Source organism: Lissotriton helveticus, chromosome 11, assembly GCF_964261635.1.
Source record: "Lissotriton helveticus chromosome 11, aLisHel1.1, whole genome shotgun sequence".
Lineage (NCBI taxonomy): Eukaryota > Metazoa > Chordata > Amphibia > Caudata > Salamandridae > Lissotriton > Lissotriton helveticus.
In genome coordinates, this window is record NC_136072.1 from 583,189,884 (window position 1) to 583,204,084 (window position 14,201).

At 44.0% G+C, this 14,201-nt stretch overlaps 1 protein-coding gene across 1 annotated transcript in view; it reads left to right on the plus strand.

Annotated features, from left to right (window-relative positions):
* Positions 1–1,599: 1,599 nt before the first annotated feature.
* LOC144790871 (actin filament-associated protein 1-like 2) overlaps positions 1,600–14,201 on the plus strand; it is a 266,716-nt gene continuing 254,114 nt past the window's right edge. Inside the window, exon 1 of the mRNA XM_078665527.1 lies at positions 1,600–1,689. Coding sequence (XP_078521653.1) covers positions 1,674–1,689 — 16 coding nt within the window. The 5' untranslated portion in view covers positions 1,600–1,673. The remainder of the gene's footprint in view (positions 1,690–14,201) is intronic.

Here is a 14,201-nt window from a genome sequence, read left to right on the forward strand (position 1 = left end):
TATACATTTAAAAATAAATGTATATATGACAGTTTTACAGGCTTTCTTTCCAGTCTTTGAAACAAAACGTAATAAAATGTTCACCTGATTGCCATATCACATCTAATAGTATTCTTGGCCCTACGTGCAGTGCAGCCCTGACTAGAAATACTCATAGCTGCTGTCTAGAGGGTTGAGCTGAGAAATGCTGGTCGGTTTTAACTTATTAGTATAAAGCCATATGGATAAGACCCGTTTCAGTGTGTCTGAGTGTCCCTCACTCTGTCCCCATTCACTGCATTTAGCCTACCTACTAGTACCGGCTGCCCTCGCAGCACGAGGGGCACCTACCAATTGGGTCAGCAGCTGCGAGGGTCCTAGGACCCATGGATGCAGGGGCCCTTCAGAACCCAGTTATGATTTTTGGTAGGAGAGCCCTTTCCCTGTTTCTTTCCCTTAGGGCCCATGTCACCATTGTTACCCCACTGCATCATATCCCTCTCCACTGTACCCGTGCTTCCTTGGACTGCACGGGTACCTTTGTACCTGTACTCTACAGTACCGGACGCAAGATCAGCAGTTTTTTATTTATTTATTTATGTAATGCGATTTTCTATAGCGCGAACATTACCCGAAGGTGTCAGAGCGCTTTACAAAAGAACCAGTTGCGATACATAAGGATTTAGGATTACATGAGTTACATAAAAGGTACAAACAGGAAAAAAATTGCAAATGTACAAGATGTAAAGTCACACAGGGAAGAGATACAAATAGAAAAAAATGCAAATGTACAAGTTGTAAAGTCACTCAAGGAAGAGATACAAATGTACAAGTTGTAAAGTCACACAGGGAAGAGATACAAATAGAAAACATTGCAAATGTACAAGTTGTAAAGTCACTCAAGGAAGAGATACAAATGTACAAGTTGTAAAGTCACACAGGAAAGAGATACAAATAGAAAACATTGCAAATGTACAAGTTGTAAAATCACACAGGGAAGAGATACAAATAGAAAACATTGCAAATGTACAAGTTGTAAAGTCACTCAAGGAAGAGATACAAATGTACAAGTTGTAAAGTCACACAGGGAAGAGATACAAATAGGAAACATTGCAAATGTACAAGTTGTAAAGTCACTCAAGGAAGAGATACAAATGTACAAGTTGTAAAGTCACACAGGGAAGAGATACAAATAGAAAACATTGCAAATGTACAAGTTGTAAAGTCACACAGGGAAGAGATACAAATAGAAAACATTGGAAATGTACAAGTTGTAAAGTTACTCAAGTAAGAGATACAAAAGGATAAACTCTAAGAATCACATAGTACCTCCCGTACTCTATGTACGCACTGTCTTTCCGTGCAGTGCACAGGGCATTGTCCACGGGCACTGCATAAGTGCCCTTATCCTCGGCAGCCTCCCTGCTCAACCGCGCTCTCTCTCCACCCGTCCCTGCGCGCCGCCTTCCTGCAGAGGGCAGCCTTTGGAAAGTTTTGGGAGTTAGTTACTGATACCGCTGGAATCCTGGGAGGGGGCGGCCACGCGCTCTGTTTTCGGAGTTCCCTCCCCCGGCCGGGGTCCCGGTTCCTTGTTTGTTGTGACTTGGGTCCGCCGGCAGCTGCCACGGGAGAGGGAGACCCGGAGCGGGCCCGGAGGAGGGGTGTGCGCCCGGAACCGGCCGACCCGGGCCAGGATGGAGAATCGGAGAGGTACCGGGAGGGCCGGGGATACTGAGCTCTGGGTACAGTGAGGGGACAGGGGGTCAGCTGTCAGCAGCACACTCAGAGGGGGTCTGGAGCCTGGCTCGTGAGGGGTGAGGGAACAGCTGACCCCATGTCCGCAGGGTCAGAGGTTGGTGGGGCCCCTGCCTGTAGCCGGCTCTCCTTTCCACCCCTATAGGTATCCATGCGGAGGCCTCACTCTTCGCTTAAAACTCATTTTTCACTCAGACCTTTGTTCTGCTGTCACCTCGTCACAACATTCCTCCGCCACAGTGCAGTTCAAGGGGATGGAAACCAGACACCCGCCTCGATAGCCCCAGCTCACCCCAGCCCCAAACATAGCTCACAGAGGCGGCTGCGAGAGCTTGGGTGGCCCGGGGTCAACGGCAGGCACCGCACGAGACCCCAGACCTGTGGAGGTGTGGAGGGCGAGGGATGTATTTTATGGTCCATGCCATGCTTTGGCGCGCAGGGTTCAAGTACTTTAAATTTGTGGGTGCTGGGGCACGTGCACGCTCGATTTGAGGGCAGAGGTGTCAAGTCGAGTGTGTTGTCTTAATGTGTAAGAAATGTCACTGTGAACTAGATGTATATGAATAGGCGTATGGCAGAAACCATTTCCATTTCAATTACTGGATATTTAGTTATAACCTTGCTGTTCATTCGCTTCACTTTAAGAATATATTTAAACACATTACACAAGTGCAAATTACATATTTTAAATTAACACTAACAAGCAAGTTTTCATTGTCCTTTCTAAGTGTTGCACAATGCATAGCTACCATCTATACCACATAGAGTGTGCTTGTGGTTTCAATGATTTATGTGCATCAGACCTGTCTGCTTTGCATACCGTGGCATGTTAAGTATACCTTAACACAGACCATGTGTTTGCAAATGACTTTGTGTACCACATTTAACAACCCACTGCCACTTCATTCAGTTTGTGTTTGACCACAGACTAACAGATGACTCATCTTTCAAAGGTCTCATTTGGGCCAAAAGCATCCATTAAACGTGCATTTGTTTACTAGATGAATAATTCATCGTTTTAACATCAAGGGGTGCAGAGGGCCCATCTCCATGCCATTTCAAGAACGTAATATACCTTCCCTTGGCAACTTCCTAAAGGTAGTCAACCAATACAACACTATGCCACTGTGCATTCCCTAACGACGTGGGGCACTACCCACCCGAAATGCACTCCAGCACCCCTCACCGAGATATGAAGTACTGTACCAAGGCCACAATGCAATGCCAGCAATAGTGCACTGAATAACATAGTGTGCCCCAAAATAACATTATTATAAAGTAAAACCATTCTTGGCATATTGTGAGGTCTCAAGGGCACGAGGAGGCCCAACCCTGGTATAATTGTAGCCCTGGCACAATAGATACAATTCTTGACATATTGATTGTGAAAGGATCAGAATCACTGTTATTGGATAAAAGAAACCAAAACAGCCAACTCGTGTTTCGGTCCCTTCTGGTGTGTTGGATGCTTTGGTTTCTTTTATCCAATAATAAACAGAAAGGGGACCTAGCCCACCTAATATTCCACTGCCCCCGAGTTAAAACATTTTGGAATAGGATAACCGACTTCATAAACAACATACTAGACACTACCCTACAACTAGACTTCCACAGCCTAGCCACGGCCTTCATGACACCGACTATCCAGTCTAGGGAAGACAGAGACCTCATCGACCTCCTACTAACGGCAGCAGTCAAAACGGTCCTAAACAACTGGAAAGACACGGGGAAAGCGTCCTTCAAGGCCTGGTTTAACTGGATCACCTTCCTACGGGGGGATGACACTATAACTTCCAACCATACACCCAAAACGCACACAAAGAGCGAACTGTGGCTCACCCTAGACAACTACCTGTCCTCACACAAACCACCCTAGGATGGCAAACACGAGGCCAATCATACCCTCCCGTGCTGTAGGCGTAGCAGACCTAGACCTGACTAATGCCCACGAACCGATAAAACTGTGTGACAGACCCAGCGCAAGACCTTCTTCTTCCTCCTGTCTATATTTTCCTTTCTCACCGTCGGGGGTACATACAGTGGCTGCCAGGAATAAAAAACACTGTGTTTCTGATCCTTTAAGAAACCCTCTGGACTATGGACACTTAAATCAATAAACATATTTTGAATCATCATTGAATGGAATTTACCCAAAAATTATAACTTCATCTAACTTGACTTGATTCACTTAAACTGTTTTATGATATAAATGGGAAAGGGGTCTCCCCATTTATCAAGGCTAAGTTACCATTAATTCATCTCCATGTGCCAGGAAACAGGATCTTATACCCCTTCTACATTGTCTCAATATTATAAAGGTGATGCTTTGGCACACAAGATAGGAATTATCACATTTAGACAGTACTATATTTGAATGTGAGCACGTAGTGAAAACGATGACCCGATGTTTGGACACCAAACATTATTTAGTGAAAATACAAGTTTGGTATTTCAGAACGAAATAATGTTTTTTCATCAAGGTGACAGCTTTTGTTAGGGATTGTTCTCCTTTTTGATAATTAGAACCTGCTTTAAACGGGACAACTGAGTTTATTTTTCTGAAATGAGAAGCTCACATTTGACAGCCAAGTGTCTTTTCCCATTAACTGTGAGGTTGGGGCTTGCTGACAACAGTATTGCATTAGCAAATGTATATTTAATGGTAATATTTGGGAGTTAATAATGCCTGCTGTCTGAAACCTGAGCCTGTAAGATTGGGGTAACATGTTTGCTGTCTGAATCGGTAAGATCTCTGTAACATTAGCAATTGTTCTCCATCTGTGGTCTGAGATTATGATCTTTGTGTATCTTTTTTTTTTTACATTGCCTTGTCCAAGAAGATATTCAATCATAACATATGACTAAGAATGTATTTCAGAGAGGCATTGTAGAAGGTGGTAGGAAATAAAATATAGACCCGTCAAAAGCTATAAAACTTGTAGGCCACAATAAATTATATTTTGTGAATTGCCTATATCATCCTTCCTGGACTTTTTCAATGGAAATTGAGCTAACTAGTATACAATTTAGAAAAATTCTTGCAATTTTTTTGTGGGTGCAGTTGAACTCCAAAATCCTGCGGGGACTGTCAGGCTCGCTTGGCACACCATGAAAGTATTGGACTATTTAATGAGTTCCCCTTCATAGCCAATGCTTTTTGAGCAGTAGTCTATGTCCTCTGTGTCCTCTACCCAACATACTAGCGGGAGCTGATCCCTACACAAGAGGATGGTTAACCCCTCCTGTGGACCATTTGATGTGTTCGACTCGCAAACATGTTCCCTCTTATCTCGCGTTCTGTCTTGTCTGACAATATTCGTTCAGTGCTAGCTCACCATCTCAGCATTGATGCTACCCCAAGGTACCTCAGATCTGCCATTGTACTACCTTTACTCAAGAACCCTAGAGCTGGTCCATCCAGCTCTCCAACCTAAGTCATGCCCCACAACAGCGCTTCTTTTTGTCAAATCTTGGACTATCTTGTCTTTGAATTTCAGCATTTGCGATCGCAATTTAGCTGTGTGCAATGTAGGAAAGAAAAACCTACTCGCAAAATAAGGAATCGCAAATTGTGCGATTCCCTATTTTGCCCATGCCTTTAGAGAATCGCCTAATGCGGTTCCCTAAATGCTATTCCAGTAGCCATCGCAAATTGCGATACTGCTGTAAGGAATCGCAAATTACCACCAACTTCAAGTTGGTGGTAATTTGCGATTTCCTCGAAAAAAAGCACTTTTTTGCTTTTTTAAAAGTGCCATGTGGCACACACACATCGCCACATGTGCACACATGCATATTTCAGGGGAGCAACAGGGTTTCCTTTTAGAACCCTTGCACCCTTGAAATTGCCTGCGCAATTTGCGAGTACCTATTGGGTACTCGCAAATTGCACATGCAATTCCTATTCATTCCTATGGGCCTCCTGGCCCATATAAATGAATGGGAAGCCAATCCTTATTTGTAACTCGTAATTTGCGAGTCGCAAATATGGAATGCATAGGAATCGCTATTTTAAATGCCAAACCTACCTACATAGCAGTTTGCGAGTCCTTACTAGAGCTTCGCAAAAAATCGATATTGACTCGCAAACCTGTTCTTTCATACATGTGCTCCTTATTTTCTTTCTATCTTTCTGATACATATTTCTTAGTCTCATGATACTCTTCACTGTGTTTAATGCTACACATTAATGTGATCTGTTTAGTGCCCAAATTCAGTATTCACCATGCAACTCATTCACAAATAATCTCTGTCAGCTATGACATATTATGCTGTGGTTCAGGTGGTATGTAAAGCAGTTCTAAATGAAATTTAAATTTCTTTCATAATAGTTTGGCAGAAATTAATGCAAATAAATACTTGACAGTTATTATTTACAATGCACTATTTTGCCATTTTGTCAACAGTTACTCAGGAGACCTTTGTGCAGCTCTTTTTTTGGTGGACATTTACACCCTACCACTTTGAAAGAACCCCTCCTGCCGGTGAACTAAGCATAAAACTTTCCTCATGATATGGAAGCTCATTCAGTTATACTATGTTTGGGGTCTCTTTCTTGTGTATGTGACTCCAAAAAGGTCTCCACCTAATAGTTTCTATCAATCTTTCTCTTGTTCTTCTTTGCATTTACAATTTTACACTTAGGAATGGATTTAGGACTTAGAGTTGGAAAGTTATTAAAGCTCACCCTATTTCATGGAAATGTTAAATCCATAGGAGAATCTACCGGAGTAATTCCCTACACCATCGAGATAGTATGGTGGACAACAATCATCAAGTGGATTGTCCTACAAATTTAGCATTCATTCTAGAAATAGAAGGATTTTACATTACTGTCTAACTCTTTCAGGCCATGGAATGAGTGCATAATACCCTGAGTTGTGAAGCAATAAATCTCCATTAGAGGAGAATTGTCAGCTCAAGGATTCTCCATGTTAGAGATTCACCTTCATCTACATATTGAGTATTTATGCAAGGGATAATTCCACCAGATTAATAAAGTAGTACAACTTTCCAATGAAGGTTCAATGTTTCCTGCACAAATTTGAGTAAGAAGAAAATTAACCATAGTTTGATTTCATCATGTTCTATAAAAAGATCATATTTCACTATGGCATGTGATTACAATGTTTGTGCACTTTTTTGTGGCATTTTAAGTGAGTGATGAAACACCGTTCATAGTCATTCGGTGAGGGATAAACTTAAAAAACAAAAATTACACTGCAGAAACCTTGTCTAGATTGTTTCGTAAGGGAAGAGCAACATGCTCTGCTAGTCTGCAGCTGCCTTCCATGTCTTCCCTTCCTCTAATACCAACATTCCACTGTTCAACATGCGCCATATTTAAACCGAGGAACATCATTTGAAAATGTATCACACTTGAAGGTTTTAATAACTTCCCATTATATACGTTGTAAGGAGTTTTCAAGGGGTTTTCTGTTACTATGACTTTCATTGCAATATTTAATGTCTGCTGTGGACAGTTTGGGATGGTAGTAGTAGAGTTGCAGCATTTGATGAAGGCTGGACCCAGGGTAGGTTGGGAGTGGATGCTCATCCATGGAACATGTTTGTTTTAAGATTATGAATATCATCTTATTTAGTGTCAATTGCATTATTTAGTCTCAATGGTCAAGAATAAATGGTTTTGGATCTACAGCCAAGTATTGCTTTTCCCATATATCACCAAGCTAACTCACGGTTTCCCTCACCCACTTGATGTTTGTAAAAGTAAAAATAATTGTTGTATGAAACAAAGGGTTAGCAAAACCAAAACATTCTTCTCCCCGTCATAGAAGTGTTCTTGGAATTCAGTGACAGCAAGATTATGCACCCCACAGCGTTGTTCCCTGGTTCTAATTCTTAATCAAGTAGTTTTATTTAACAATTGCAGTGCAGTCAGTGCACCATCTTGCAAGGTAACAAGCCCAAACATATACGGCAGTATCCCTCATGCAGGTATTACTGAAAGCATCTGAGAGGTTTATATAATAAACATAAAGGGCCTCATTTAAGAAAAGTGACGCAATGCTGCGTGAAAACAGCGATGCGTCACTTTTCATTGCACCCTCCTTGCGACAAGCTGGATGCGTCATATTTACAGTATGATGCATCATGTCGCAAGGAGTTACAGATACGTCAGTATTTCTGACGTATCTGTAGGCACAAAAAGGATGCATTGCTGGAGTGTGTCACAAAAGTGACGCAACTCCATCAATGGGTCATTTCACATGGGCAAGTCCCATTTCAAATGTGCCTGCGCCAGTCTTAGCCTGCTGTGAGGCAGGCGTAAGATATTGACGCATTTGCGTCCTAGAAGTGACGCAGTGAAATTTTCACTGCGTCACTTCTACGAGGCTTACTTGCATCAGAACGCCCACCCTGCATACATTATACCTGGCGCAGGTATAATGTGGCGCAGGGGTTTACAAAGTGATGCATCTAACTAGATGTGTCACTTTGTAAATATGACGCAACATTGCGCATTTTTTACGCTACCGGGTCGTCACAAAAAGTGACGCACCGGTGGCGCAAAAGTGACGCAAGGGCTCATAAATAATCCTTAGCGTGTATTTCCTCACTCTAACATATGCATTGACTCTATGTGCATGATTAAAGGCCTGATCATGAACTGAGAAATGTGTTTCTGATCCTAGCCTGTACTCAAGGCAAACATCTGTTAGTGTCAACGTGTTCTTTCTTCATTCCTTTCTATTTCTTTTTTCTTTTATCCGCTCCTTTCCTTTTCTTCCTTTCTTTTTTGCTCCTTCCCCCTTTCTGCTGTTTCTTTCTTTCTTTCTGTCTTTCTTTCTTTCTTTCTTTCTTTCTTTCTTCCTTTGTTTCTTTTCTTCTCTCTTTCTTTCTCATCTTTCTTTCTTTCTTTCTCTTCTTTCTTTCTCTTCTTTCTTTCTTCCTCTCTCTGCTTTCTTTCTTCATCACTTTCTAGTTGATTTTCTTTCTTTTCACTCCTTTTCTTTAGATGTCCTTACCTTTATACCCTTTTGTGATACAGCTATTGTGATAAGGCTGTCTGTTCACTGGTGCAAAACTGGGGTTACTCGAATAGCAGAGTCTAAGTTGTGTACTCTTTCCGAATCCTCATGTTGGGCAGTGGCTCAGCAAGATTTTCCGTAGTCAGAAGTAGCTCTCTCAATAGGAAAAGTTGGAGACTCCTGCATTAAATGCAGCTCTAATGAACTTGTCTTGGTACACATGTTCTGGGGATGAACAAGTATTGTAAGGTATTGGAAGGTGATCACCCAGGAAGTGGCAACAAACAGAGTAATCCCAAAGGCCCATGAGGCGGGCATGCTTGGGCTGTTGACCCACATGAAGAAGAAAATGGAAGCTAGGCTTAATTGCCTACTGTTTGTCCTTGCTAAAAGAGCAATAGCATGAACTGGAAGGTTAATGCCCCCATCCCCCCTCCCCCACAAGTAGGACTGTGGAGGAGAGACCTGATTAAATGGGCAGAGGCAAAAATCGCAGGTATGTCCTCGAGGCTTCAGTTTAGAAGATACTGGCTCAAACAGTCAGCTGCGACTTGATATTGCAGAAAGTAATTAGTAAAAACGTTTGATTGCAGACTTCCCTAAACAAAAGGCACAGCAAGACATAGCTCCTATGGGACCCAGACTTTCCCCACTGCTAAAGAAAAGTTATTGAGGGCAGACACAAAGGAGCTCCTCCTAGCCCTGAATTTCGTCCTTTTCATGTGGATGCTCCCAGGGCACAAGTCCTAAAAAAAAAGTGGGGGGACGCTGTCAGCAGAAGTGACGTCACGACAGGAAGTGACATCACAAAGTGTGGCTTGCACCCTCGGGCTAGTTGCCTCCCCTCGCTCACCCCTTAGATGCGATTGCATCTGAGAAGCCAGCGCGTGTGCAGCGTGCGCCGATCTCGTCCCAGAGTGGCCAAAGAGTGAAGTCCAGCTGTTTGGCAGGGGGGACGGCGTCAACCCGGTAAAATAAGTGGGGGTACGCCGTCCACCCACGTGGTACCCCGACACGAGACTGGATGCTCCTACCCCCGGGGTCTTCTGGCTCCCCCTTCCCCTCATCCCCATCTCCTAACTCCTCCCTCTTTCCTGATTTCTTTCACTGGGCCCCTCCTGCCTTTACCTCTCCCATGTCACTAATAAAGTACTCACAGCGGCGACTGGCGGCTTTTGAAAGTGGTGGGGCACGTAAAAATGTAACGTTTTTATTGAGGACGGATACCCTTAAATTTATATCGCAGAAGTGATCTGGGCATATTCTATGTATAGGTACGTTTTATTTATATAGAACGTGCACCGATCAACTTTGCAATACAAATTATTTTTTGCAGCATATTGGGAGCTCTGGTATAAATAAAATAATAGTACTATTACCTTAAATGATCTTAGCCTCAGACCGGTGCTGCAGGCAAAGATGTACATGCTGGGCAATAGCATCCGAGCCAATCCACGCACTGCTGTCATGCTGCTTTTATTCCAAACAGCATAAGAGCAGTGCCGGGATTGGCTGGGTCAGGGAAACACAACGCTCCATTGGAGACCAATGGGGCTGTGTCTGCGCTCTTCCAGCTCCCAGGAAGCTCTGCTTATGGAAGTATAAACTGAGCATGTCCGGCTGGCCAGAGCAAAAACACCGGCCAATCTGACATGCGCAGTTCATTTAAACAGCTTCTCATTCAGTCCTTGCCAAATTGCTCCGTAGGCCCGCCCCTACCCTGCTGGTTCCAAATGAATGACAGTAAGAAGTCTATCTGGGGTGTAGTGTCTCACAGTAGGGGGCCAGCACTCCCCCATCCCCCCACGCTCCTATGGATGAGCCGCCCATGACTATTCAGTCGAAACAAAAAAGCACATGGAAATGATGGAGTGTCCAAAGGCAGGATATATATCAGAATCCTAAGTAGGAAAACATTATATATTGTTTATGTTGTTACTCGAGACATGTTTAAAAAGCCACTTGAGTAAAGATTCTGGAAGTAACATTCAAGCTATGTTTGTTATCTGCTGCTTGTCTTGAACTAAAGAATACAACAATTGAAGAAAGTAGTATAGCAAAAAGTTCGACATTTTGTAAGTGTTTCTATTTTTTTCCCTTACAGGATTTAACTCTTTCTGCAAGCTACCCTAACCACCATTCTCACCTCTAACCCTAATGCTCACCTACCACTTACCCCTTATTGGTACATACCCTAATCCTAACTCCTACTACCCCTGACATCAGTCATCCCTCTTCATAACCCTAACACCATGCCTAACCCAATTTGTCACCCTGCTTCTAACAATATCCACAAGTCTTAACTCTAATCTTACTATCAACCTATTCCACCCGTCGCGTAACCTTACCATTATTCTAATCTTAATGCTATCTCTAACCCTCCTCCTTACCCATTTAAACATTTTTTACATCGTATTTATTTCTTTATAAAGTTTTATATAGCGCAAACATGACCCACGGGGGTATCAGAGCGCTTTACAGTACTTTTTTAAAAACTTTTATATTGGTAGTATTAGCAGTTTCCCTGTACATACATTTGTAGCTCTTACATTTAATGCTCTGTAGACCAGTACGCTTAAGAAAAATTACGGTGCATACAGCTCTAGCATAACCCGCTTTATCTATCTGCTTGTGCATCGATGGGCTTCAAACAAACTTGAGGAGGTTGAAACTCACCCTCATTACAATTGAACAATGAAACCCCCCTCCCCCCACTGGTATGCAGAATTCCATTATTCCCTGTTTTACATCTTTTTAAAGTATTTCGGACTTCCTATTTTTTCGAACATTTGGTTTACCAACTTCTGTTTTCTGACTTTTTTTATTTTTATATTTATTTTGTATTTATTTAATTATTTTTGGTAATGTTTGTTTTCTCTCTTTTTTATTTCGAAATGTTGACCGAATACCATCAGAACACCCTCTTAGAAGAGCATCTCTTCACACCCACACTCCCTCAATGAGACTGATTGCCTAGGGGAGCATTCCCATGAGAGAAACACTTTTCTACAATCCTAAAGTTGCCCCCCTCTGTGGAAGTTGCTGTTGCTATACAAGCACATCATCCCACAATACTGTCTCCCCCACATACCAGCCATGCATATTTTTCAGAAGGCCTCTGACGTTCCAGAGTGAAGCGTGGGTCCCAGGGGGCGCTTCGTCTGCTGCAGTGCCTGCCAAGCCCAGATGTTCCAGAGGTTTGGACATGTGCCCAGCCCATGATGTGCACAGCGAGGCCAGGGCCAGAGCGGGCTCTTGGCCCAGAAAGGATGCGTTTTAGCCGGAAAGCTTAGGGATTTCCAAAGAACTGCTTCCCAATCCCTTCCTCCGAAGCATCGATTTTGGGAGGGTGAATAGGTCACTGAGCTAACTATAGCTGCACGTTCATGCAGCAATGTACCGACTTGAAGACAAGCGCCTCTCCGGGGGTGGGTGGGGGCTAAGGCGTGAATTTACATGAACTGCTAAAGAGTTATCAGCATCTGTCTATATTCTTCCTGTTTTAGAGGTGAGGGGTCGTTGAATGGGTATCAGGGCTTGTCTGCATGTTTTATATCCATTTTTGTGGAGTGTAGTGGAGAAGTGTGGCTCAATGGTTAGAGCGGCAGACCCTGATGCAGAGGTCTAGCCCGGGACCAGGGTTCAATTCCCCGCCTCGGCGGGTCTTGGACTCAAAATTCCACGGACCTGATAATTCTCGCCTTGGTGCCTATTCCAATCATGGAGTCCCACTCTGCAACTCCGGGCAATAGCTTGCTTAATCTCCACAACGGCCCCCTCAACGCTAAGGATGCCTGGCCTCCACCTTGGGGGTGCCCAGGAGTAGACACCTCACAGGGAAAGCCAGGATGGGTTCCACAGCGGTATTCGTACAAGCGCCTTGAGACCCTTGCGGGTGAGCTGTGCGCTATACAAGTATCAATTTACAATTTACATTTTTCATAGGTTGCATTGTGTGCGTATTTGACAGGCTCAGGTTCATGTTCTGGTAGCAGCAGGTGTGTGAGTACATGTGGGTGCCTGCGACAACAAGGGCCACGGCTCGGGGCCTACCTTAGTAAGATTGGGTGGGTGTGAGCTTCAGACTTTCCAACAATGGCACTGGTATATAATATAAAAAATATATTACATGACAAGCAGGGCGAATGAGAGGGGCTAAAGGGGCAAAGGAAAGGGAGATGTTACGTTATGTTATGTTAAAATTATTTGTAGAGCGCGCTTTTACCAATCGGTTTCATGGTGCTGAGAGCGGGAGGGTGGCAGCGGAGTGATGACAGGAGGTTTACTCGTATGCTTGCAAGAAGAGAAGGGTTTTAAGAAGTATTCTAAATTGGGTGTAAGAGGTTACTGATCTCAGTCGGGAGGGAGTTCCAGAAGTGAGGGGCCAGGACGGAGAGTCTGAGGCCACCGTGTTTTTTACGTTTGAAGGTGGGGATCATGAGCAGGTTGAGGTGGGAGGAGCGGAGTTCGCGTACGGGGACATAGCGATGGATCCTAGATGAGATGAAAGCTGGGCCCTGGCCAGCGAGGGTTTTAAAAATGGTGCAGCCCAATTTGAATGCACAGCGTTTGGCCACCGGAAGCCAGTGGAGGCTCTTCATCAGGGGGCTGACATGTTGATGCTTGGGTTGATGGAAAATGAGTCTGGCTGCTTGGTTTTGTACCAGTTGTAAACGGCGGAGTTGGTATGCTGGAACGCCAACATAAAGTGAGTTGACATAATCGATGCGAGAGATGACCAAGGCCAGAGTGACAAGGGTGAGGGCCTCGGTGGTCAGAAATCTGCAGATCTTCCGAATTCTGCGTAGGTGGAAAAAGCAAGAAGATACCACTGCGCTAATTTGGGATTTCATAGACAGGTCGTTGCAGATTATGACCCCAAGGCTTTTTACGGCATCCACTGGGCGAGGGGAGCTGCCCAGAAGTGGGGGCCAGAAGTTAGAATTCCAGGGGTTCGTGGTGCCTCCAGTCAGGATCAGCTCAGTTTTGTCGGGGTTGAGTTTTAATTAGTTGGCGTACATCCATTCGCTAATAGAGGTCATGGTGGATTGTAAATTGGAGACTGATGTGTTAGAAGAATCAATTTCGAACACCAGCTGGAGGTCGACGGCATAGTTAAAAGTTGTAACTTGACTATTGCGTAATGACACAATCAGGGTTGCATGTATAAATTAAACAGGAGGGGCAATAGGGAGGAACCCTGGGGAACCCCGCAGGTCAACCTGTTTTTTTTTGGCCGAGAAGTTGGCAAGGCGGACTGCCTGGAATCGATTGTGTAAAAAGGAGGAAATCCACCTAAGAGCCAAACCCTGGATGCCAGCATTGCTGACACGATCGATCAGGAGATCATGATCGACCGTGTCAAAAGCAGCTGACAGGTCTAGAAGTACCAGGGGCTGGGTGATGTTTTTATCGGCTCCTCTCCTTAGCACGTCCATGACTGCCAGGATGGCTGACTCCTTGGAGTGTGCTGGT